Genomic DNA, 27,728 nt, shown 5'->3' with positions numbered 1-27,728 from the left:
GCTCCGGTGTGGTTCGGCAGGTCCTGGAGGTGGCAGGAGCCTCAGAAGTCTTTATCCCAGCCGGACAGCTCGTCCGGAGGCTCCTCTAAGTCGGGAGGGAACATGTCGAAGTGACTGTGATCCATCGGCCCCTTCACCTGCAGAAATGATAAGAATAAAAATGTACGATTACAACTGTGATCATTAAACTTTGTCAGCATGTGGAAATCCACAACTTCCACATTGGCATAGTTGCGTTTTGCTCTCGATGCACGTTCTTACCATGCCATACCGTGCTATTCATTCGAGGCAAGAGTGCCACTTTTTGCTTTGTGAACTATAATATCATTTTGTTCAAAGAGTGTCTACTAAAATACATGGGGTAATGTTCATTTATACTATGGTACCGTCTTCAAGAGCCAAATTCAGGCAGGGCAACAAGAAGCAACACTTCCCTGCTCTATAGCTGGGTGCTGCGAAAATCCATCATGGTATTGCAAAAGTCATTTTTTACAGATAAACTCTAACGCTATATTTTCCTGGTCCACAATTTCCGAATAATTTCCTAGAAAGGTACTGTGAATTTCTTGAAGTGATGCAGTAGTTATATACAATTTTTACTGGAAAAATAATAGGCAGAGGTCAATTATCAGAAGTCATTATTCATATAATTATATAATATAGTTATTTGTTGAATTCTTAATTAATTTTAGTTCATTTCAAATTTTCTATATAACTACTACACAATTTCATGGTTCTGTCTTGGAAACAACAGAAGAAATTGGAGGAACTTACTAACTACCACTGAACTCTTTTTCTATTTTCTCTATAATTAGAACATAATTTCATGGTTCTTTCCAGGGAACTTCCTAAGAAATTAACTTAAGTTAATTAAGTTCCTTTATAGGAAATTATTAGGAAATTGCGGACCCTTTATTGGGCAGTATACAATTAATAAAACCAAGCAAACATTATTGTAATAACTTCAACTATATAAACTATAAATCTTCACACCATCTTCACCACCAGCTGTGATTTTAATCTCCCATAGTCGTCGTTATAGGCAAATGAGTTTTGACAACATCACGCAACTTCTGGGTTCTTCATCTAGTAGTTTACATGGACTGCTGCTACATAGTGATGTATGATGTATATAGTGATATATGTCGCTAAATCCTTTTATGATTGGAAGGCAACACATAAATATCACAATAAAGCAGTGATTCTCAACCTTTTTCATATCAAGGACCCCTAATTTAGTACAGATTAAGGCCATAGACCCCATTTGGTGTGAGATTTTTTCTCTCGCACCCAAATCTGATATTTGTATTGCTAGATATGATTTTTTCCAGAATTCCATGACTATCTGTATTGTTGGTAGAGAGATAACAGTCAAACTATGATCAAAACAGTCATTCCTCTACATTCTCATTCATAGTGTTAACTTCTTGTAAATGAAAGAATGCTGAAGTTTAACAATTTATCAATTTGCTGGGGACCCTCTGGAACCCCCTCAAGGACCCCTGGTGGTCCCCGGACCCCACGTTGAGAACCACTGCAATAAAGCACATTGGTGCATCTATGTATGTGTATAATATGATAAAAGCGATGTTTGCTAACATTGCAGTATTCTCCATAGAGGAGATGAAGGCAGCTGATCAACTCGGGATCACATTCAAATAAACTGATCATTATTTAGGTTTATATGTCTTGTTTCTTGTGAGGGAACATGAGGGTATTAGTTCACTTCACCTCTCTCCTCAGTGGCGACAGGAGCTTCTGACGCCTCAGACCCTCCCAGTTGAAGCCCTGGAACCACCTACAACAAATCACACACTTTGAACTACAACTCCCATGATGCTCCGTATCAACTCACATAACGTTGCTCTGAAAACTTTGCACAGTATCTCCAAAACTTTTCAGAGACCAAGAAAAACAGCCTCGTTTAAGTTGGTTTTAGCTTGACTGCCATGTAGTTTTGAGCTCATCCAATGGGTTTTGAAAAGGTTTCATAAATGTAACTGTTGTAGAATTTGCTTCAAACCATAGAGGAACACTGTAATCCTCCAACTGAAATCCAAAAATTTAAATCAGACAAATTGGAGTTACAAGGTTTTCACATGACAACAGCAAATGTGGCTGAAATGAGAATCTTTAAGAAAAAAAATGGATGAAATATTAAAGCTGTAGCAGAGATATGATAAGATGAAACGTTCATGATTCATGTGGGGAAATTGGGCCATTGCAGCAGCAAAATAGTAATAGGATATAGCAAAGAAAAAAAAAAGCAGTTGAACATAGTGAAATAAAGAAAAATGAATGTATGAAATGAAAATATACCAAACAATGAAATACATGCATTATCAAATAAGTGAGAAAATTGAAAAATACCAAGATATATGTCATATTTACAAATGACAGAGAATATGGTAACATATTCAGAAAACAAATATGTGAATTTATACACAGCTTCATCATCAGCATTTCATTTTCACTTTTCACTTGATTTGCATTTCTTTTATTCAATTCATTTTTTCTGTAATTTATTAGAGGGGAATTAAGTAAGGTTTTTCCTGCCCCATGTAGCAGAAAATAACCATAATATATCATCTGTAACGGGAGAGTGAAAATAGTATTTCCCTATAGGGATAAAAAAAAAAAAAAGTTTTACATTATTATTAGTGTCATGGCTCTATGTTTCGAAAATGATAAGGAGATTAGACATTAGATTAAATGAGCGCTTTACTGCAGTGTTCTGCCGCATTCATGTCATATCAGAAGAAGCAAAAGAACAGGATGACAAGGGTTCACGTGTTTAACTCATTGGAATGCCCACATCTAAAATTGTGATTTATGAATTTGAAATCGACCATAAACAAACTTTTTTTTATCATCTTGGACTGCCGACATCGGTGGATTCACCGTCAAAAAATTATATTTTTCCCAGTCAGCAGCTCATATTTACTGTAAATCCAACATGACATGAACACAGCATTAATATTACAGATTAAACACAAATTTAGCATTTTGAATTGATAGGGATGTGATTTAATTAGGCATGCAATTGAAGAGTTAATCCAACTAACATAAGCAAGAGGGATTTAAAATGAATGTGAGGAAAAGGGAAAATAGCCTGGTCTCTGTATATATTTGAAACTAAGCTACAAAATGTGGTTCAATGCAAGAGGGATTGACATCATTTGGAGAGTAAACGTACTTGTGTTTCTTGATGTCGATGATGCCGTTCTTTTTGTTGCCAAGCCTCTCCACAGGGTTGAGCCTGAGGGGAGAGAGGGATGTTTGTTTTCATCTCTGTTTTTTACAACCTTCTGGATGTACAGTAAAAACAGAACCAGCCTGCAAACTCGACCAGGACACAGACACTATTGAATTAGCCTAAACCAGGACTAAATATAATGGTAATGCAAACATGGAGGCGGGTGATGAACGTGGATGCGATCCACGTCAGTACGACTGAGGTCCTTGTGTCTGGTGTAACATCACTGCAGGATAATGATCCACTAATTATTTTAAATGATACTGCCTGGTCTTTTACCACAGAGTCAATTACAGAGGGATTCACTGAGTTGCCCTTGTTAGCTCTGTTCAAATTCACAGTCATTCATTAGCAGAGGTGTGACAAAGTCAACTTTGCTCCCAAAGTCATTTTGCTCCCAAGTCCCAAGTCAGTCTCAAGTTGTGAGGCACAAGTCTCAAATCAAGTCCCAAGTCTAAATGTAGATTACCAACAAAAACTAAAAGAAAACTAAATATCTAGGACTTTTCAATGCAATATGGTTTTAATAGGATAAAAACTTGGTAAGAGCATCATGAGTTTGATTTCTATAATCAGTTTCAACTTCAATAAATTCAATCATTCCATACAAATTCATAAAACAGAATTTAAATTCAGTCGTCTGCTGGAACAAATCTCATCACTTTCAATCTAAGTCATTTACACAAACACAAGATCTCAAGTCAAGACTTTAGAAACCTTTTCAAGTCATCAAAGTCAAATCTCAAGTCACCAGAACCCAAGTCAAATCAGGTCTCAAGTCTTCTCTTCATGCATCAAGTCAAGTCTCAAGCAATTAGAACTGTGACTCGGGTCTGACTTGAGTCCAAGTCATGTGACTCAAGTCCCCACCTCTGTTCATTAGTGTTATCCCAGTGTCTGAGGAAGATCTGCGACTCAACGTACTTGCAGAGTCTCCTGATGAGGTCATCTGGACGCTTCCCTATTCTCTTGGGGAAGTCCACCTTCTCAATGCCATGCAGGACCATGGTGTAGATCTTTATAGGGTCCGAGCCAGCAAAGGGTGGGCTGGTGAGAAGACACGTCAAAAGGGTAAAACTACTACACTGGTTCAAAACACACTGCAAACACCAAAACCCAAATGACTTGAAATGCTTGGTCGTGTTAAATGTTTCGCTGTGGTTACCCATTTGGAGATGAAACACAACTATTCAGTGCACAATCAAGCCTTAACCAGGAGTGCCTTGTCCTGCAGAACATCAATTTGATTCACTAAGTGTGCCTACTAGTCCTTAGAATTCAGTGTAGGTAATGGATGTTTTAGAACTTGTCTTTTAGAGGCTGACCATAGGATATGGTTCGACTGGGGAAGTGTTTTTTCTAAGCCTAACTGAGGCCATTACTGCAGTAAAAACCAGTGGTGGAAGAAATACTCTGATCCTTTACTTAAGTAAAAGTACCAATACAGCAATGTAAAAATACTCCATTACAAGTAAAAGTCCTGCATGAAAAATCCTTAGTTATTAGTAGCAAAAGTAGTTCAAGTATTAAAGTAAAAGTAGTGGTTTGGTCCCGGACTGATATTTTATTATGTAGGACATCATTAGATTATTAATACTGAAGCATCAGTGTGTAAGCAGCATGTTACTGTTGTAACTGCTGGATGTGGAGCTAGTTTGAACTACTTTATATACAGTTAGCTAGTTTAGTCCAGTGGTTCCCAACCTAGGGCTCGGGCCCCTCCAAAAGGTCACCAGATAAATCTGAGGGGTCGTGAGATGATTAATGGGAGAGGAAAGAAGAAAAAACAAAGTTCTGATACACAAATCTGTTTTTGGACTTTTTCTCTAATCTTTGATTTTTGCTGAAATATTGGATCATTTGAACATTTATTGAAATGAAACCATGTGAGGTTTAGAGGGAAAAATCGCTATTTGGTGGCGCTGTTAACAACTCATAGACATCTGAAATGTGACCCGACTACACACTGCTTTTTGTAAGACGTCAAAAGCCAAAAAGGTTGGAAACCACTGGTTTCATCTTTAACAATGTGTTGTATTTTAAAAGCTTGTTATATTATCAATTGTATTATAACTAAAGCTGCCAAATAAATGTAGTGGAGTAGAAAGTATAATATTTCCCTCTGAAATGTAGTGGAGTGGAAGTATAAAGTAGCATCAAATGGAAATACTCAAGTAAAGTACAAGTACCTCAAAATTGTACTTAAGTACAGTACTTGAGTAAATTTACTTAGTTACTTTCCACCACTGGTAAAAACTAAGCAGGACACTCAGCAAGACTACATATACCACAGTTAAAGATACAGTAACATAACATTTCCATGAATGAATATTGCTTATACTGTAAGTAATGTGTTTGGGCTGAGCAAGAGAAAATCCACCCATCAGCAATGCATGAGACCTCCTGGTTGGTCCCATTAAAGCTTTAAACAAGAATAAATATCAGCACTGCCTTTACTCAGTGGAATATTGGTTATCACTCGCAGCCGCAGGCAACAGCGAACTGCAGAACTTCTAGAGAGCAGCTTTAGGTTTTTTCTTATCCAAGACCCTCTGGAATGCAAATGAAGCCGCTAAAATATTCCACCTTACGGACTTACTTGCCAGTCAGTAGCTCAAAGATGAGGATGCCCAGGGACCAGCAATCGGCCCCAAAGTCATGGCCTTTGTTCATGATGACCTCTGGGGCCACATACTCTGGAGTCCCGCAGAAGGTCCAGGTCTTCTTCCCCAGGCCAATCTTCTTAGCAAAGCCAAAGTCTGCCTGAGGAAAGAGAAAAAGAGGAAGAATGCAAAAAGGCATACAGACACCACCACTCAAACCACACCACTCACCACCAAATGTTAGGTGGTGACAACCAAACAAGTCCCTTACCATTTTGACATAACCGTCAGCATCCAGTAGGAGGTTTTCAGGTTTCAGGTCTCTATAGACGATGCCCCTTGTGTGGAGGTAATCAAAGGCCTCCAAGACACAACCAGTACAAAACCTGGCCGTGGGCTCGTCGAAGAAACTCCTGGTAGGTAAGGAAAAGATCAAGAGAATACAGCATATTCATAATGTATCTTATGAATATACAGCGGAACAGACTAGCATGACCAATGTCAGGCAAGTACCCCAGCTCAATATCCAGCATAAGCACTTGACTATCTCCAGGGTTCCTACACATTTTCAATGAAAAAATTCCATATTTTTTCCCAGACCTTGATTTGTTTTGAAGATTTTGTCTGGTGTTCAATATGATTTACGCAGATAGACATCTTGCCCCTGCTAACTAGGTCATATCACTGTATAGATGAAGATTGTTCTTCACAGCGACAAATATCACAATATGTGAGATGATTGGCAGGGTTCCTACACGCTTTCCATTTTAAAATTCCATATTTTTCCCAGACCCTATGTTCTTGACTGGATTTGATTTTGGTCGGTATTTGATATAATGCATGCTGACAGCGGCTGGGTAATAAGAGCGTCCCTCTATCTGAACATTATTCTTCACATCAACAAAAACTGTGGACTCAAAGTGGCTCTACAACAACATAAAAGCTAGAATTATGTGTGTATCGGACCTGAACCGCAACATTTTCCATACTTTTCCAGACATTTTTTCAAATTCCCAAACTATTCAAGACCTGGAAATGATCAAATTCATTTTTAATGCTTTTCCAGACTTTCCAGACCTGCGTAGGAACCCTGTATCTCTTTCACCAATGAAAGCTGCACCAGGCAAGATTTTTCTGGTGTTGGTATGGTCACTAGTGGGCAATCTTCTCCACACGCAAGTGGCAAATCGAGTCCAGATTACAGCATTTCTGGGTAATGAAGTCCTCAACATTCACACAGCTACTTCTTGCTGCCATTGGGGGCCGCCAATGTGCGAAATTGCCTTATGCCGCTTTAAATACCAATTTCTAGATATTTTCAGGTATTGTAATGGGTGTTATCACATAGCAAAAGGACCTACACTCACATGTCCCGCAGCACACTCCACAGCTCCCCGCCAAGACACACTTCCAGCAGCATGTAGACAAACTTAGCATCCCGGAATGTTCTGAATAACCTGCAGTACAGACACAGATATCCAAGAGATTCTAAAGTAACACTTGTGTAGAATCACAAGAAGATTATAATCCAGTTAGCAACATATTTAAACGTTTCTTACAATATAACAATCAGACAAACATCAGAAAATTTGATTCAATTTAACTAAACAGTTTCCCTATAAAGGATTTGACCACCTAAACGTTTTGAACATTGTGTTTATCAGGCTCTTATTATTATAATTATCATGCACCCACATGCTATTTTACAGTCCATGACAATGTTAAGCTTGTGAGCATTTGCTTGCTAAACCTTCTTTGAACACGGAGACCCCATAAGAAAACCTTTTAAGCGATCCAAGGAAAAAGTCAGTGATAGGGACAGGGTCGTATAGTGAAAGAAAAGGCAGAATGAACATCACATTTTGGCTGAACTTCTCCCTCGAGTGACATCGGCAGCATTGCTTGCCCAAGGCTTTTGTCTTTGAAAGTCACAGGCCGGACAAATCAAATAGTGAGTCTACCCTGCAGTGGTGGGACCCAGGACTCAGCAGCATTCTCCCAACAGGCTCCTTAGCAACTCCACTTGGAAACACAACACGTAGACTAGGGCCCCACTTTTCTCTTAAAGGAATACATCAAGTTTTTGGGGAGATTGTCCTATTGGCCAGCTCATTGAATAATGAGAGCATAGACACCAAATCATCCATGTGCCCCTGTTAGATTGTTGGTTGCTCCATGCTAACACTTTAGCATACATAGTAGATAGTTGCATTATCTCAAAAGTGATAAAATGAGAACTTGCAGCATCTCTAACGCTAAATGCTAAGTAATTTTTAAGCTATATGCAACTTTTCACATTTTTTCAGAATAAGTAAATAGGATATGTTCTACATTATCTGTCTGAGTCTGTCTGTGACCCTGTGTGTTCAGGCCTAAATCCCCCGTTTTCATGAAACTGGCTTTTCAATAATGCTGGGATTTTGGAAAATAACATATTGTGAGCATTTATGAACAGGGTGGGGAGAATGTGTACAGCTAAAAATCACTGTGCAGCAAATAAATATGTGGTTGCTCATCTGGAATAGTTCCAAAAATAAACCTGGCTAGATCAGCTGTATTACATTTATGAACCTACAGGTCATATAATAAAATCACTAATGATTTATTACAACATTTTTTGTCTTCTTACATTGGATAATGCTACCAACTAGCATGGAGCCTACTATCACTCAATATAGTGTATGCTAAAGTGTTAGCATGGAGCTTACTATCACTCAACATAGTGTATGCTAAAGTGTTAGCATGGAGCCTACTATCACTCAACATAGTGTATGCTAAAGTGTTAGCATGGAGCCTACTATCACTCAACATGCTAAAGTGTTAGCAAGGAGAACTAGGGCCAAAGTCAACAATCTACCGGGGACACATGAATAATTTTGGTGTCTATGTTCTCCTCACTTAATGGATAAGTTGGCCAATCTCCCAAAAGAACTTGGCATATTCCTTTTAAGGAACATGCCTCTTGTTTCACAATCACCTGTTTTCACTTAAATCTAGTATCTGCCTGTCAATCTTGACCTTAGTTCAGTGCCACATCTGTGCTTAAAATGGGTTGTTTTTGTTTTTTTGTATAAGTGTAAGTCATGGGAGAAGTGTTTAAGTATTAACATGAGATGTTCAATGTCTTTTTAGGTGACATGGCTCCAACAAAAGTGAACATTTTATATTTGCTATCACATCATTCATTCTATCTTATTCTATATATCTATCTCATTCTATTTCATGATTAATTTACAAGGATAATAAAATATCAATTCAATTCTCTTTTATGCGTCTTTCATGTCTCATTGTCTGTGCTGTTCTCTTTTATCCCCTCTGTGGAAACAATGGGAGGGCCCACTCTGCATAAATTTGCAGATATGATTTATATTATGTCCTGTTGCATAGTAATCCTGAATTAGCAAATAAGACACAGACACTGCTGGCTCAAATCCACAATGAAAATTGTGTTGTCTTGCTCTTGGGGTAATTGCACTATGTAGGATGTAATGCATCATGGACTACCATAACATCACTGTCTAGATCATAAGGTGAACTGGTGTCTCCTTCACATTGTACAATACGGCCTATAATTACCTCAATCCTCCCACCTCCAGGCTTTCAGGTCTGCTGAGTAATGGACTGGACAATTTTATAAAGATATTTAGAGGAAAAAATTCCCCCTCAGATTCTCTTTAACTGTTACATATCATCAATTTTTATGGTCAACACATTCCAGGAGTTATTTGGTGATGAAGTGTGTAATTTACTTTTTTGATGTACCCACTTTCCCTCAACGTGCCTCATGTACTTCTGCTTACATTTCCCAGAATGCTTTTCGCTCTTTTTCAACATATCTTGTGGCTGCATTGCATTCTGGACTATTGAGGCTACTGTGGGTGGACAAATTGGTCTCTCTGCCTCTTCTGCAGTGGACTTCTCCCTGTATGATTGTTGGTGCAAAACGGGGCACCAGACCTGACGTTTGTGGCCCACACCTGACTATAAATGGTGAGCTTATTTGCTGAAGGATGTTCTTCTCAGAGTAGATGTGCTCCTGCTGTCTGGTGTCCACAATGTGCTTCTTCTTGATGCACTTCAGAGCGAACGTGATGTTCTCGTCCCTCAGCTTCACCTGAGAAACAGGGAAGAGCTCAATGAGCAAAGCGAGGCACTAGCAATCACTGTTGCGGTTAGACACGTATTTATAAAAAACTATAGTATTCAAAATACTATTATACTCCCAAAATGTTTCATTTCCTTTCATTTGTGAGATAGTGGGAAGGCCCTGAGACCCTCATTAAACCTGGAATTAACATGCTTCTTGGGTTATCACATTGTAAGTGGATCAGGTCAAAAACACATAACACCTTGCTATAATGCACACTAGACACATTCAAGATCCAAACCCCCAAACAAGCTCCAGAGGTGGTCAGAGACACATTTGACTACATTAATGTTTCATGCTACTTTCCATTGCTGATTGATGCACATACAATAGTGATTCAACCTATTTCCAATTCATGAAAGCTTTTCCATTTGCTGTTCTAAACATAGAAAACAGAAAAGAAAACAGAAAATCCAAGGAAAAAGACAAAGTCACAGTACTGGACACACTGCTTGATTGACAGGTGATCTCTGAGTAGTGCAGTGCGGAAACACCACAGCAATGAGCGCTGAGCAACAAAGATAGAGACAAAAAAAAACAACATATCTTGCAGATCAACAACAAGAAGGTTTAAATGCAATCTCTCTCCAATGTATATATAACAACTATGGGAATAGAAATAAATCAATCGGCACCAACGGCAGGCAGCTAAGATAGTAACATAAAAGGGAACGTAGTAATGTAAAAATGGATGATCAGGATATTCATGAATAGGGAACAATTGAGACGTGGTGTTCACTGTCAACGTAAAAATGACACGAAGAAGTGACAATTTGCATTTGGCGAGGGAAAGACACATCCAAATTCAAGGTGTAAATGAAATCCAGCTAAATCGAATCAAGACCAAGGTTATTATAGTTTGGCATTTTTCATTAGTTTTTATTTTTATTTCGTTTTGACTTTTTGTTATCAATTTCAGTTTAGTTTTAATTAGTTTTTAAAGCAGGTTTGCTAGTTTAGTTTAGTTTTTATTTTTGAAAATGCTTAGTTTTAGTTTAGTTTTTATTAGTTTCAGTGTTAGTTTTAGTCTTTTTTTGTAATATGGGGTATTTGTCAGGGGAGAGATTCAAAAATTCAAAATACTAGGCTTATGTATGAAATAAATTGACAAAGACGAAAACTAACAACATTTTCTCTATAATTTTAGTTTATTTTAGTTAGTTTTGTAAACACACAATACAGTTTCAGTTAGTTATCGTTTTTGTGTAAAGCCTCGTTTTTATTTTTATTTCAGTTAACACAAATGTTTTTTCACACCTAGTTTTCGTTATTTCGTTAGTTTTCGTTAACGATAATAACCTTGATCTAGACACAATCCAGTGGAAAGGAGGCCTGGCTGACAAAAGGGGACTTTTGGAGCATTACAGCGTCTCAGACTCTATCAGCATTTGGTATACTTCTCACCAGCTCCACTCGTCCAAATCCTCCCATGCCCAGCGTGACCACGACCTCGAGCTCTTGAAAAGGTCGGTGGGGGGGCAGGAGAGCTGTCCTCTCCCTCAGCCTCCTCAGCTCCTGGGCAAGTGCAGAGTCGATCTGGGGGGACTGGGGCCTGAGAGAGAGCAGAGAACAGGATGTATAGAGCATTGGTTCTCAACGTGGGGTCCGGGGACCACCAGGGGTCGTTGAGGGCATCCCAGGGGGTCCCCAGCAAATTGATGAATCGTTAAACTTCATTATTTCATTTACAAGAACAATTATAGAATGTAGGAGAATGACTGTTTTGATCATAGCTTCACTGTTATCTCTCTACCTACAATACAGATAGTCATGGAGTTCTGGACAAAATCATATCTAACAATAAAAATATTCTCAGATTTGGGTCCGAGGGACAAAATCTCATCAAATGGGGGTCCGTGGCCCTAATGTGGACTAAATTAGGGTTCCTTGATATGAAAAAGGTTGAGAACCACTGGTATAGAGTATGTACAATATCCATAAAGAGTAACAAATGTATACTGCTTTTGTAGGCAGGGGCGTCAATTCACTAAACCCTGAGCCAGTGGTTTTCAATCATGTACTATCATGACCCAAGAGTTTGCACGTTTTCATTCCAACCAAACAATACAGCAGCTGATTTTACTAATTAGTACACTTTCAACCAGATGCTACTAATCAGTGAAATGGCTTGGTGTAATCTTTGGTCAGAATTAATACCTGCACATGGTGAAGAACCACTGCCTTAAGCTATGGTCAAGACCCTGCATCTAATATCATTTACTACCAAAACTTCCAAACCTGCTAATATCCACTAACCTTCTCAGGTCAAAGAAGAGCAATGAGTGGTGACTGACAAGATATCATTATTTGGTCCGTTTGATTAATTATTAGTCACCAAACTATCAGTTTAGAGGGAACATTGGATCTGAATGCTCCCCTGCACCAAATCTTACCATGTACCAAGGACCAAGTACATGTACAGTATACATGAGTGATCAGTTTGTGCTGTGTAATGATGTAAATTACTGATGTGTCTCTGCACCAATCATATTAAGGCAAAGTTCTGTACATTTATTGTAGTTGGTGATTTAAAGTGATTCTAACTGAAATGGCTGAGTTGGTGTTTTAGCTGTATGGGGAGCGTATCTATGTTCCCAGGGTCCTATGTTCCCCAGTTCAATATTCTTTTAACACACATTAACCCTCCTATTGTGTTTCAAGTTAAAATATTTCATAAAAGCTATATAAACACAACAAAACCAATGGTTATCATTTTATTTGAATTTTGTTCTCTAAAAAAAATTGTTACATCTATGGTGTTCAAATCTGACCCGGCAGAGAATATTAAAGAGTTGGGCTGGGTTTTGGTAAATGTGGCCTTTGGACCACAAAATAAAAAAAAAGGTATATGTAGATTTTGTGGGTTTTGTGGGGAACATCTTTTTCAGGTTCCCATTATGTGCTATATAGAGCTGGGAAACACAGGACCCTGGTAACATAGGACCCTGGGAACATAGGAATGACTCCAGCTGTATGTGTGTGTGTGTGTGTGTGTGTGTGTGTGTGTGTGTGTGTGTGTGTGCGTATGTGTGTGTGTGTGTGTATGCGTGTGTGTGTGTGTGTGTGGTTTGTAGTCTCTAAGATATTCTCCACTCACAGAGCATTTCTCCTCTCGTCGTTCCGGGAAAGCTCTTCCACATATTCCTTCAGGTAAGCCTGCAGCTCTTCGTAGGTTCCCACCATCTGGTTGAAGTTGCTGGGGAGAGGGAGCAATATGAAAGACATGGGGGGGGGGGGGGGGAATCACATTTCAGTGTGTGTGTGTGTGTGTCGTTTACCACATACAGTAATTGTGGTCAGATAGCAACCTCCAATATTGACTGGATAATATCTGAAGATAAGGACAATATTTCATTTTTGCAAAGGACTAATATACTTGGTAATTTCCCTCACAATGAAGAGAAGAGCAAGCTGAGACGAGTAACACGCTTTGTTCATAGTTTAGCGCAGGAAAGTTTTCAGTCATGTCAGCTGACTAGAGGAGCGCTCAGCCTGCACACTGCTCACAGGAATAGTCTGGTATATCCTATAGAGCAGGGGTTCTCAACGTGGGGTCCGGGGACCGCCAGGGGTCCTTGAGGGGGTTCCAGGGGGTCCCCAGCAAATTGATGAATTGGTAAACTTCAGCATTATTTCATTTACAAGAAGTTAACACAATTAGAGAATGTAGAAGAGGAAGGCTGTTTTGATCATAGTTTCTCTGTTATCTCTCTACCTACAATACAGATAGTCATGGAATTCTGGACAAACTCATATCTGACTCATCTCATCAAATGGGGGTCCGTGGCCCTAATGTGGACTAAAGTAGGGGTCCATGATATGAAAAGGGTTGAGAATCGCTGCTATAGAGGACTTTCAGGTGACATAATGCACCCTCTGGCAGCCATATTGGAGGTCCTCCACTCTTGGGTAACAGCTGTTTGCATTTCTAACTGTACAACTTGTCCGTCTCAACAGAACTGAGTAGACATAGTTAATTAGATCTAGGTAGGCTCATTTTCTATAGTCCTTTGAGACAGACTTGATTTGCGCACTAGCTAATGTACTGTATCTACTAGAAGCTAGCGTTAGTAGGCTATAAGGCTATAAGGTGCATGTTAATGTTAACATCAGTTGCTTTGCCAAATGAGCCTGCTGGAGTCATTCCTATGTTCCCAGGGTCCTGTGTTCCCCAGATTTATATGGCACATAATGGGAACATGACAAAGGGTCCTATGTTCCCAAGGTCCTATGTTACCAGGGTCCTATGTTCCCCAGCTCTATATAGCACATAATTTTGTCTCTCGGACCCAAATTTGAGAATATTTTTATTGTTAGATATGATTTTGTCCAGAATTCCATGACTATCTGTATTGTAGGTAGAGAGATAACAGTGAAACGATGATCAAAATAATCATTCTTCTACATTCTCTAATTGTGTTAACATCTTGTAAATGAAATAATGCTGAAGTTTACCAATTCATCAATTTGCTGGGGACCCCCTGGAACCCCCTCAAGCGGTCCCCCGGACCCCACGTTGAGAATCAATGCTCTACATTGTCAGCTACGGCTGTCAGACACGCACGGTACCCATCCAAATTCAGCTAGTGGGCCATATATATCTGTCCAACCCTAGAGCATAACCATGCCATGTAAGCATCATGCAGCTACTCACTCTCTGTCCACGACCAAGCACTGTGTGTCGTTCTCACTGCAGATGATGTTGGCTGAGCGTACATCCTCACTGTCAAGACACATGGAAAGTTCAGTCGAACAAATGTGGCAGTGAAACCAAGACAAACCTACATGTACAGCACTGTTATTATTGTTGTATGTCCATATGATTCCACTGTGTGATGAAGCATGTCTTTGTCAGCCTACTAACGTTAAAACAACCCACAGCTCATGATTAGAATCAAACCAACTGGGTGGCAAAGTATGTTAAACTCTCAGCCAGAGGGCTGCAACATGAAGGATCATTTGTATTGTTTGCTGAGGGAAGATCAATTCACACTGGCTGAAGTAGGAAGCAAAGGCCCAGCATGTCCTGAGTTGAAAGGGGAATTTTGGTATTTCCTCTCTTGTTTCCTTAATGGTGGAATGACCCTCTTGTTCAGGATGGCAGAAACTAACCTTATATAACCTTATTCTCCCTCTGTATAAGAGTATCAGCTAAATGCCTTACATGTTAATGTAGATTAGATGAAACTTAATTGATTCCTTAACCCCTTGTACCCTGACTTTACCTAACTTTACCCTTAAATTTCCCCTTAAGTAGCTTAAAAGTTAGAAGAAAAGAAAAAATCTGTACAACAACGTCACATCCATATTTTTATCTGATCATTCCAACTCTTTCTTGAAGCTCTAGCTGCTTATATTGAATGAAATATTCAAAGAAATGACGCCATGTTTTTATGGCTGCACCATTACATCAAATGGAAAAAATCTAGATGTTTATGCATCATTTTATACATGTTTCCCTATAATTCAGCATGACCTATTTGGTGTCTTTGGAAAACTTGTTATCTTGACTAGAATATAAATATCTGTGGGTTTGAACAAAGCTTGGCCATGCAACCTGGGATGGACCCAGTGGCGGGGGCGGCAGGAAGAGGTTAATTGATTAATTCATTGCAGCAGCAGAAAATAAAATATAAATAAAACAAATAGAGAGTACTGAATGTAATACAAGTAATTACACCAACAAACATACAGTGAATAATACAACAAATAAATACATATTGTCTTGACAGATTGACAGGTTTGAAGCGGATGTGTGAGTGTTCATCGCTAGCTATTCACAATATCAGGCGTACAAATGGAAGAACAATTATACAGAAATGTGTCCAGATGTGCAAATACTAGGGCTGTGCAAAAAAATCGATACAGCTGAGTATTGCAATATTTTTTTCCATGATACTGTATCGATCTTCCAGCCCCTCGTATCGATACATTAAAAAAAATTATTCATGTTTTAAACAAAATGTCCTTAAATTTCCCTCAAATCCCTTTGAATTAAATAGTTTTGACTCAATTTGTCCGCTGAGTTATCAATATAATGTGATGTACATATTAGACTACCCAGGTGGTACACAGCAAGTTGTATTTTCAGCTCGATTTTTAAATTTTCAGTAAATTATGCAGAGTATTGCAATGTATCGCAATATGTATCGTATTGCAATGTATCATGATACAATCGTATCGCAATGTATCGTGATACGTATCGTATCACGATACATACTATTTATTTATTTAAAGATACTTCCAGTCAATTATTCAGAATGTAAAAATGACATTTTTTAGAGAAGACCGTAATATAGCTAGAAAAAATGATATTGTATCTTGGTAGTAAGGCACTGCTGAGAAACACACCAATGAGTAGAAAGTGTGACAACATGCCCTGGTCTCCCCTATATCTTGTCCTTCCCTAATCGTCTAGTGTGAGCATATTTACCGCGAAGAGATGCATTTTCAAAATCGGTTTGGATTTGAAAAACCTCTCCTGTATCCCCAGCTTTACACTTGTAACTGTCTTACTCTGCTCTCAAACCATAATGGCTTCACATTATGAATCCACTGAGTCATGCTTGACTATTTTGTGAGTTTGTACCTGATGAGGGCTTTCTCTCCAAAGTAGTCTCCTACCCCGAGTGTCTTGATTTCCCGTGGTTCAGTAAAACCCTCTGTGGTCTGGGTGACTGATACCTATAGTCAGAAACCATCAGAATTAACACAGCAAGAACTCCTTTTCTAGATCTTAGTGTTGGATTGTTGTCTGATGTGTTTTTTACTAGGTTGATTGTGGTTATGGAATTGACAGACAGCGATCTTTTGTACTGCTGCACTTTTTGTAAGGCTATTAGTCTGTCTTCCAAAGTCTTCCAGTTAAAAGAAAACAGGTCATGAGATGCTTGAGATTCATTTACTATGGTTTTCAGAAAAATCAATTGATATGTACTGAAAAAAAAAATGTGGCAAGACTGGTTGCGAGAGATTGGAGTGAGAAAGAAAATGCTCACCTCTCCTTTTGCGATAATAAAGAAAGTGTTCCCCTCTTCGCCCTCTCGAATAATATACTCCCCTTTATCGAAATAGTCCTAAACAAGACAGAAGGTCAAACAATTTTATTGTAAAACAGACACTGTATAGAATCACACTGTAAAGGAAATGGAAATATGTACAAAGACAAATCATGATTTGTGCAGACTTACAATTTCAAGACAATCAACGATCTTGGCTAGCTTCTCCTCAGGGAGTTCTCTGAGCAGAGACACGCTTTCAGAGAAATAAATAAAGATATTCATTAGGGGGTGTAGCAACTGATAATGTAATAACTACCAGAATGTAATGTAATAAATTGTCTCTCCAAATGGGTTAAAAATGTAATCCTGTTAATGTAGTAAAGTAGCTGGATAACATCAGATTATTATATTCTGGCAATTATTACTTCAGGTGTAACATTTTGAACTAATGATGTAATGGTAACACTTTACAATAAGGGTCACTAAGTTAAGGGTTAGTTAACGCTTAATAAGCATTAACTAACCCTTAATTAACAGTTAACTAATGAGTAATTTACTAATGGTGTTCATGTTAACTAAGGTATTAATTTATACATTATTAGTTTATAAAGATGACTATTAAATAATGTATAAATTAATACCTTAGTTAACATGAACACCATTAGTAAATGATTACCAGACACATTAGTTAACTGTTAATCAAGGGTTAGTTAATGCTTATTAAGCATTAACTAACCCTTAACTTGGTGTACCCTTATTGTAAAGTGTTACCGATGTAATAATAATTTTGCCTATAATATACAGGCTTTTTTTACTTATTTAAATGGATTTTTTTTATAGCCTACATGTTGACATGTTTTTACATTATTATTAGCTTCAAGGAGTGAATATGTAATTGGTGTGCAGTGATTTATCACTAGCAAGGCCAATGAATTTTTGAGCCGTCACTTGAAGGGGGTAAATATGATGAAAAGTACTATTTCCTTGTGTGATTTAGAAAATGTTACAAAGTTATCTGGTCTAGGAAAAGTCATGGCCATTTGGAAAGCTGAGATATTGCAATTCTAAATTCAGAACAGTCCTGTTTGGCCTTCCTAGTGTTCCTGTACTGGCTCGAGCGATGAAAGCAGCAGTGTGTGTATAGGTGAGACGAGGCTCTCAGGCTTTGTACCTGCGCAGGAAGCTGAAGTACTCTTCATGTCTGGCCTGGGTGGTTCTCATCATGATCGTCTGGAAGGTCTGACGATCCAACGCCCAGATCTGAGACTGGGACACAGCTGGACCAGAATGGAACCATTAACATCCCATTATGGTCGTCTACCTCATCACATTATCAGTGTTACGGAGAATGGTGAAGGATCCTTATGAATAAACTTGTTTCATAGGACATACTAGAGTTACACTGACATATGGGGCCGATATTATTGAGAATTAAATATCCACCTGTGATATGATAGTTATGATAGATAGATAGATTTTTATTAATGTGTGGTGCACCACATGGTGCCCAGCCCATATGGGCTTACAAGACACAGAGACGTTGAGTTCCGCCAAACAAACAAGAACCAGAAACAAATAATAATCAAAACATACAAATCAAAGTGATACATTCAAATAAACAGCTTTTCCATTCTCAGTTTCCATGCTTTCCCAATAAAACTGGCCACACTAAAAACTTACCATTCCAACTTAACATTTCTCCAACATAATCTCCTGACCAGAACAACTCAGGCTTCTCGTTTTGCATTTTCTCAAATAAAAGCAGTCTTAGTTCCTCATACATCATACAATGAAACAAAAAATGAAATTAATCTTCAACAACACCCAGTACACATACAGTACAAAGTCACTGTGGGCACTGGGCACACAGAGATCTTCTGGATCTTTCCAAGGGTAAAGTAACATATTTGATTCAGTTAAGGTTATGATTCAGTTTGATTGATTGCATATTTATTGTAGAATTGATCAATACGACAGTGGTTGTCTATGGGAAGACTTTAACCTGAACTGTTTCTAATGAGACATTTTGATCAGATTCCAGTATGCATGAATATTATTATTAGTAGTAGTGATAATAGTATATTAGTAGTAGTAATATTTTCCTGGGTTTCAATGGAAAAATGTTGTTTCAGAGGGTTTTTTTCAGAGGGACAAGAATAAAATAATTTTAGGGAAACACTGAATAGTTGTATCAATTTCAATCCCCAAATATTAGCGTTGATATTGGCCTTCAAAAACCATATTCATAAAATTCTTAAGGGTGCTACAATTACAGTAGCTGAAAAACAGCTTGCCATCAATATTAGATGAATGAAAATGTTAGCGAATGAAATTTAAAGATACTTGTACGGAAGAGGATTAGGGCCAAATATGAAAAATGTATTTGAGCATTTGAGAAAATGTTCACATGTGGCTCTAATCCTCTTCCGTATACTTGACTATTGTCATCTTCTATCCAAAAAATATTTTTGTCAGTGTTCATATCAATATCGGTCTAACCCTTATACCTACACTATATTATGTGCACATGTAGTATGTAACGGTCCATTAAAAGCCAGTTTGTAGTATGGCGTATGACAGAATAGCGTCGATAAATAAGATACGGCTGATGAATTTTGAAGTAAATTTAATAGCTTCCTCTGTGAATTCTCATCTGCTCATGTCCCGCACAGCAGCTGGTCTCTCTTATACATGGGTACGGTTGTCAAACACATGATACACACTTGAGCACTTGGGAATGAATGTATGCATATAATCCCCATTGTGCGAGATGATGAGAAAACTAGAAATATGTGACAGTGGATGGTGGTTTGTTCTTCTTAAAGGGGAAGTGCTGCTGCGACTCACCTTTAACGGTCGCTGTTCGTTTACAGTTGTACAGTATGGCCAGCTCTCCGAACGCCGTCCCGGGACGCATCTCCCCCAGCAGCTTCCCGTTCTGGATGACCTCCAGCAAGCCCTCTGCAGATATGGAAATGTGGAAAAACGGAAGTCACACATGCAATCCTAATTCATTTGATCGTCTAAATTTTGGGTATATTTACTTAAGTTTTGGAAGAGTGTGACTGCATTATGAATGTAGATGTTAAGCATTCATTGCTGTGGTGTTTCTGCACTGCTCTTCCCAGAGGTCACCTGTCAATCAAACAGTGTGGGCGGAGCTTGGAGTTTCTGTTGATGCAGTTTGGGTTTCTCTTTTCTTTGTCTGTTCAGCCACGGTGGCTATCGCTGCTCATGCTGACTACCCAGTTCTTCTTCTTCTGTTTATTCCAAACCAAGGTTATTATCGTTAACGAAAACTAACAAAATAACGAAAACTAGGTGCGAAAAAACATTTGCGTTAACTGAAATAAAAATAAAAACGAGGCTTTACAAAAAAACGATAACTAACTGAAATTGTATTGTGTGTTTACAAAACGAACTAAAATAAACTAAAATTATAGAGAAAATGTCTTTAGTTTTCGTCTTTGTCAATTTATTTCATACATAAGCCTAGTATTTTGAATTTTTGAATCTCGCCCCTGACAAATACCCCATATTACAAAAAAAGACTAAAACTAACACTGAAACTAATAAAAACGAAACAAAAACTAAGCATTTTCAAAAAATACAAACTAAACTAAACTAGCAAACCTGCTTTAAAAACTAATTACAACTAAACTGAAATTGAAAACAAAAAGTCAAAACGAAATAAAAATAAAAACTAATGAAAAATGCAAAACCATAATAACCTTGTTCCAAACAAACCGGAAACATAAAACGCAGCAAATGAGGAGATCACACTGTAAAGGGCATCAGTAGAGGGGTGACAATGTACCAGTTGTAACACCATACTGCATTTTGTCAACAACTCGAAGAGCCAAGAGGCGACGGCTCCAAAAATCTACTATCCAAAATTCAGAAAAAATGGAATGAATCTGTTCAACATTGACCACAAACACCACCATGCAACATCTTTGATACACCTACCTCATGTATATAATTACCCCCCCCCCCCCCCCGCACACACACCACACACACACACACACACACACACAACCCTAACTGCAATACAAAGGGGGAGGAAAAAAAAAGCAGAGTGAAAGGCCCAGACCAGGGATTCCCTCCTGCTCCTCCTCCCCCATCATCATCATCATCTGTACAATATCTGATTTAAAGATGATTCTTGATTCTAATGTGTATATAATCTGTGTATAATGTATGTAATGTGTAATAACTCATGTATATAATGTAACTTGTTATACCCACAACTCCATATTTATTCCAGCATCTTTGCACTCTGCACCATTGCACTATTGTCCTTTGCTTACAACTTCCAGTGTTCTTTAAATTTGTGCATAGTAGTTAAATGTTTAGGTTTACCTCTGTTCATCTTGTTGTCCTTGTTTTTAACTGTATATTTATTCTGTGTAAGTACATTGAGAGCAACGAAAAACCGGAGTCAAATTCCTTGTATGTGCACATACTTGGCCAATAAAGCTGATTCTGATTCTGATCTTTGACAATACAACCAAAAAAAAAAACACTTTCTTGAAAGAAATACTCAACCAGGTTTTTGGTGCAATCATAAAGCAGTATGGAAGGAATATCTGACACTAGGAAGGCTGTCTGCTCTACTGAATTTTAGAATCGAGATATCTCCGCTGTCAAAATGTACCTCCACGTTCAAAGAAACTCCGATATTATGTTGATCCAACCTGCAAGCACGTAGAGGTAGTTTCCAGGCTCGCCCTCCTGGATGACGAGCTGTCCCTCGGTGTAGACCCTCTCGTACATGCAGTCCACCATCTCCCTCATGTGCTGCGGCTCCAGCTTCTTCAGAAAGTCGTTGTTCATGATGGCATCGTTGATGAGCTTCTTGGTACTGGGGGAGGGAGGAGTGAGACAGACAAACAGTGCCAAAAAGTCACTTTCTAATTCTGAAGGGTCAAAGGTTCTGTTGGGCCAGGAAATCAATGTTCCCTCAGTGCTCAGAGTGAACATCAGTGTCGGAAAGGGATAAGATAAGGGATTACTTTGGGTGTTTGTTTGCGTTGTGAAGCAGTCCTATTCATATGCTGGTGGCCTTTTAAAGAAATGAGTCAATGCACTGTTTATGACATGCAGTACATGTAATGCCCTTGGTAACTTCAACCTTATTGTTATTAACAGCGGTAGTAGGATAGGGCTGAACGATTTTGAAAAAATATCTAATTGCGATTATTTTGACTGATATTGCAATTGCGTTATGATTTGCGATATTAGAGGGAATGATAATTTTTACATCATTATTCTCATTTTCATTGAAAAACGTATTAAAATGATTATGGTGTGATTTTTGCGCGGATCTGTAGCAAACAAAGATGTTTTCTTAAGTCTGCAGAATATGATGTGTAGGCCAGGACATCTCTGCAGCACCACAATATTTACTTTAAAATGGCATTTTGACACACATTTCGCCTTTAACGAATATTGCGCCTCCTGCGATTTGAAAATTGCAGTAGGCCATATTGTGATTTCGATCAAATTTCGATTAATTGTTCAGCCCTATAGTAGGAGTAGCATCAGTTTCATCCTGGTGGAGTTTTAGTGTCCCATCATGGTCTAAATGCTGTTTCAAAGGATTTTCCATCTTGATTAAAATACAATTCTGATGGAAACACTGAATGCTATTGAGTTTTTGCAATATTTTGTCAAATTTAAAGATATTGAATATCAGCACAAAATACTGACTATTGGCAGCTTCAGTCCAAAAATATGTGTTGGCATTGGCCTTCAAAAACCCATATGCCACGAAAAGATAAAAAAAAATAACGATGAATAAATGAGTCAATACACTGCACAACACTGTAGTTCTACCTTATTACATACAGTACCTGTAATGCCTATGGTGACTTCAATTCTATTTACTATGGTTAATTGTTTTGTAGGGCATGTAGGAATACAGGTTAATGTTCGTTAATTATCCTTTAAAACAACTATAGGCTTATTTTGTTTACAATGGGAGAGAATCTACAGTATAAGCAGAGAAAAGGACAACATCTGGTCACATGTGAATACTGCAGGGCGAGTGACAGATGAATTTAATGAAACCGGTTGCTGCTCAATAACAAATCTTGCAAATCTGGGTCCTGGGTCCAAGCCACTGCATTAATCTCTGCAGTTACTATCAATTCAGCTTGCAGATTTCCGCGCGCGACTCCCTGATTACCACATCACACAGATGATGTGCCAGTCCATTAACCAAAAAAGGAGCCTGCTGAATGGGCTCGAGAGCAGCGGGCAGGGGAGGCAGCATGGGTGGTGTAATTGAATCCTATAATGACCCAGCCCATGCGTTTAGATCCCATGGCCTTTTGTTTCCTCGTATGTCTTCCTATTATCCCGCGATGCTAATACAGGCTTTCAGATCTGCAAACAGGGGGGTTGGGGGTTGGGGGGGCAGTACAAAAGCTTGGCCAGAGCCGTCTTGTCCTCCTGCCTGCATGACGTTCCCTTTGGAGGATCACAGTGGATGGGATGCGCGAGACGAACCCTTTCAATGAGAACGTTTAGAAAATCAAAGGTGTTCGTGCGTTTGCAGAATGTAATGATTGCCATTAACCTATGTGGAAAGTGCAAAGCCGACATGTAGAAACAGTATAATAATAAAATAATAACAGGAGAAGAAATGGAATGGCGTCTGAGCTAGCGAGGCTGCTCAATGGGACTCAATATTTGACTTTCCCTTACTTATATGAATTCATTGGTGATGCTTCAGTAAGCCCAGTCTGTGTGACCATGTCTAAACTGAAAGTGCAGACAGGAGCTGAAATGTCATTTCACTTGCACAAATTTGATTGCTTGACTTGGAAAAATAAGCAGCGGAACTGACATGTGGACATGCAAACAGGTTCGATCAAATCATACCAGAAAGCAGAAACAGACCAGCCATTATGATTAGTGGTTTTGGTCGACATCTTTCTATAGCCCAGTCATCAGTGTTGTAGTCAAGACCGTCTCAGTCAAGACCAAGACAAGACCAAGACCCATACCAACCAAGACCAAGACAAGACCAAGAGTTTTTATGGCCAAGACCAAGACAAGACCGAGACTGAAAGAGTACAAGACCAAGATCAAGATCAGGACCGCTTTTTTACGCCTTTCACAAACTCATGTACTTTGGATGTAAATTCAAACTGGATTACCACAGAGGACGCAGACATGGCTGGCTGCTATGGATACCGCCTTCCTGACAGTAAACAGTGCGGAGTGATCAAGCCGATGAATGATAATAATAATTTTATTCACCCTTTTATTCATGATTTAAAGTTTTTATTCTTCATTAAAGAATAGAAAATGGTCTTGACCTCAAGACTTGAGGTCAAGACCAAGACAAGACCAAGGCTAAACAGGTCCAAGACCAAGACTGAGAACGCAACCGGTCTCAAGACTTACTTACTTACTAGTGGTTTTGGACATCTTTCTATAGTCCAGTTATGATTAGTGGTTTTGGTTGACATCTTTCTATAGTCCAGTCATTATGATTAGTAGTTCTGATTGACAAGAAATTTCCAGGCGTCAAGTCCTGCTTGAAGCTGATTGGCTGTCACTTTACTGTTTCAGACGAATGTATTGCTCAAGTTGAAAATTTTCATTTGGGGCAAACACCGCTTTGCTACTTAGGGTTACTGGCTCTGTTTGAACGTCGGTCTGTTAAGGTCGGTTAAGGCTAGGAGGTCTATCATGACATGTCACCTTAGAGGGGTCCTATCAAGGGAATTATCTTCTATTTATATATATATATATGATCAAACCCCCCACCCAACACACACACACCTTATTGCCCCTCCACTCAGCAGGTTTACCTCTTATGAATTACAGCAGCTGGTGCTGTCTGCCAATTAGGGTCCAGTATTGTGACCATTCTGCCTGTGAGGACTTAAGGTGCGTTCAAGCGATGCCTGCTGTGCGTGGACTTTAGAAGTGCTTTTTTTTTTTTTTTTAGGTCAGGGATTAGACAACGTTCAGTGTTTATGTTGCTTGGTCACTCCAGCTCCTCATTGAATTCACCGGTAGCCCCCACCGCCAGGCTTATCTTTTTATATTCAGGTTTTGATAATCCTTGTTGATGACGTGTCAGCTGTGGATGGCGTGCCGCGCTCTCAACACGCTCCGCGCAAAAGTAGAAGCAGTTTCAAGTATGGCGCGCTCATGAAATGTGTTGCGCGTCACTTTGGCAGAGCAGAGTGCCGATCCCCCTGAGCTTAAATGTACGCAAAAGGCACAGGAATCCTACTGGCCATTGCCAAAAAATGCATTGCAATGAAATGGAAGTCAGATCTCCCATTGCCAGTTGGATTGTGGCTCTCAGAAGTGAACAGCTGCATGCCTCTGGAAAAGATGAACCTACTCACTTAAGGAATGAGATACATCTTTCCTATAAAATATGGCAACCTTTTATCAACTACATGGAGAATCTCCCATCTCACATGATTGAATGATCATCTGCATGGTCTCTCTGTTCTCACCACACTAGTGTTGTAAAAGAACATTCTACTGTGGTTAAGGCTAACCTAGCTCTCATTTGTCTGTTAAATTGTTTTTGAGACGTCTGTAATGTACTGTGAACGTTTTTGTATTGTCATTGTGTGGCTGTATGTTTTGTATACTTTTTGAAAAACCAAAATAAAATACTCTAAAAAAAAAATGTACCCAAAACGCATTGCCTGAACACACCCTAAGTCTTCAAACTCATACAATAACTACATTTATCTGTAAAACATCATGAACGTTATCCTTATCCTGAGCCATAGTATATTTTAAAAACTGAATAATATTGGACCACTGAGACATTTTTCCAATAACTTACTGGGAGCCTTTGCGAACACAAGCCCTCTCTACGGACACGTGCGTGGCTCTGAACCCCCCGCAGAAGTTCTCCGAGGTGGGCTCGGCGGAGACGCCCTCCTTGGCTTTGAGCCTGCGGTGGACCTCCACGGCCACCCTGTGGAAGCGGCTGGGACCCTGGTCGATGACGCTGAGCAGGCGGTGGCTGTGGCGGCCCGGCGGCGAGCGGCCCAGGTTGTTGTTGTTGTAGCCGATGGCGTCCTGGAGCTTGTCGATCTGGGAGATCTTGGCCTCCAGCTCCCTCTGGAGGTGCTGCAGCTGAAGCTCCTGGGCGCGAAACTCTTGGTCCCGGCGCGCCAGCTCCTCCTCTAGGTGGGCGATCCGCAACCTGAGGGTCACAATCAGTTGAATCGCTGGCTACTTTTGAAGGTGCAATAAGTGAGATTTCTACTGCCGGATAGCACAAAATGACTGGATGGTCGATATGGTTGTTGATCAATACCAATGACTCAGTGATTACTTGGCCAGCTTCTGAGATTTCTGACTTTCAAAAATCACTTTCTGGCTCTGTCAAAAACTCATCGATGCCACAACATATTTCAGTTTCAGTTTCTCGTTCTCAAATCAAAAAAAGCACATCACAAAGCAGATTTATTATTCCAGTATTTTGCGTTGTGATATATAACCTCTTCGCTAGATGTTTCTGTTGAATCTCTGCTCTAATTAGCTAGCGTACTGCTCTCTATTGCGCAAATGTGACTTTATTGTTTGTGTCAATTCGGCTACAGAGAAAGACAATATACAATATATGGAAAATAAATATTGCAATTCCTACTGGTCACCAATAGAGGTTGCTAAATGTCATTTACCTGCATCATTGAATGCCCCTTTAAATATGCTAGGATTTTGTATTGAAGTGGTGCACATAGTATACTGTATATACAGCAGGTTATACTGGGTATCCGAAAAGCCTGGAATCATAGGGAAACGGACAACTAAACAAGTATCAAACTGCTTCGGGATCTGGACCCACACCTCCATTCAGACACCAGAAACCACTCAGCCATCCTGACAACTAGTGTGAGCGGGGAAAACAAGTGCAGCAAGAAAAAAACACATGCTCCTACTTATCCTTGATGATTCCAGACTTTTCGGACTCGCTGTACATCATGTAATATCCACAGCACACACACACACTGCACGTCAAAAGTTTAGGGACACCACATTTTTCTTTATTCTTAGTATTTTCCATATTTTAGAATAATAGCAAAGACATCAAAACTATGAAATAACATAAATGGAATTACGCAAAACAAATCAAAGCTATCTTTTATTTTAGATTCTTTAAAGTAGCCGCCCTTTGCCTTGATGGAAAGGCAAAGGCTTTGGAAAGAAACTCACCCATAGGATCAACTTCACTATTTATATTGTCTAAGAAACTAATTTCAAGCATTTAAGCAGAAGCCAGATCAAAATGGCTTTAAGATCATGAAAAACATTCAATCAGGTGTGTCCAAGCTTATGACGGGCCGTGTATGTATATATTAAAAGGCAGATTTTTATGTCATACACACAATACACACAATATACACATTGATAGGGTCAGCGTCTAACCTCAGGGGCTCTGTGTCCCAGCTGGGGGGTTCCCCGTGGGTGGAGGCCAGGCAGCTGTTCTCCTCAGCCCGTGGGGCTTTTATCGACCCGTTGCCCATGGCCAGGCGTTGGCTGGCCACCATAGGAACGGCCCTTCGGTCAGACTCACCCCGGTGACTGTCTGAGAGGTCGCCCCGCGCCTGGGCAAGCTGCCCTCTCTGCCTCGATGCCGCCTTCGACGTCTTGAGTGCTTCACATGTTCATAAAGGAGACAACCGCTGTGCATGTAATTATATGATTGTTGGACTGATTGAAGTTGT

General features: G+C 39.3%; 1 protein-coding gene across 1 annotated transcript; it reads right to left on the bottom strand.

Moving 5' to 3' along the window:
- On the bottom strand, window positions 1–27,551 carry LOC139662684 (cGMP-dependent protein kinase 2). Its single transcript, XM_071541405.1, has 19 exons — window positions 27,430–27,551; window positions 25,838–26,203; window positions 21,705–21,871; window positions 19,855–19,968; window positions 18,179–18,284; window positions 17,197–17,260; window positions 17,005–17,082; window positions 16,596–16,690; window positions 14,661–14,729; window positions 13,104–13,202; window positions 11,411–11,558; window positions 9,837–9,973; window positions 7,227–7,316; window positions 6,131–6,272; window positions 5,856–6,019; window positions 4,181–4,303; window positions 3,197–3,259; window positions 1,732–1,798; window positions 1–137 (listed from the first exon to the last, which is right to left on the bottom strand). The coding sequence occupies exons 1-19, from the start codon at window positions 27,549–27,551 to the stop codon at window positions 42–44; spliced, it is 2,310 nt and encodes a 769-aa protein (XP_071397506.1). The 3' UTR covers window positions 1–41.
- Window positions 27,552–27,728: the final 177 nt, after the last annotated feature.

Source organism: Centroberyx affinis, unplaced genomic scaffold, assembly GCF_046629955.1.
Source record: "Centroberyx affinis isolate AG114_WGS23_722 - 3 ecotype Tasmania unplaced genomic scaffold, CSIRO-AGI_Caff_v1 ptg003862l_1, whole genome shotgun sequence".
In the NCBI taxonomy this organism is placed as follows: Eukaryota; Metazoa; Chordata; class Actinopteri; order Beryciformes; family Berycidae; genus Centroberyx; species Centroberyx affinis.
This window is presented reverse-complemented; position numbering and strand designations above follow the sequence as displayed.

Excerpts from the sequence above, each read along its gene's own strand:
- LOC139662684 (XM_071541405.1), bottom strand. The coding sequence starts at position 27,551 with ATGGTGGCCAGCCAACGCCTGGCCATGGGCAACGGGTCGATAAAAGCC. Across the intron at positions 18,285-19,854 it reads ACGAACAGCGACCGTTAAAG|CTGTGTCCCAGTCTCAGATC; the intron begins GTGAGTCGCAGC and ends ATTCTGGTCCAG. Across the intron at positions 17,083-17,196 it reads TCGTTGATTGTCTTGAAATT|GACTATTTCGATAAAGGGGA; the intron begins GTAAGTCTGCAC and ends TGTCTTGTTTAG.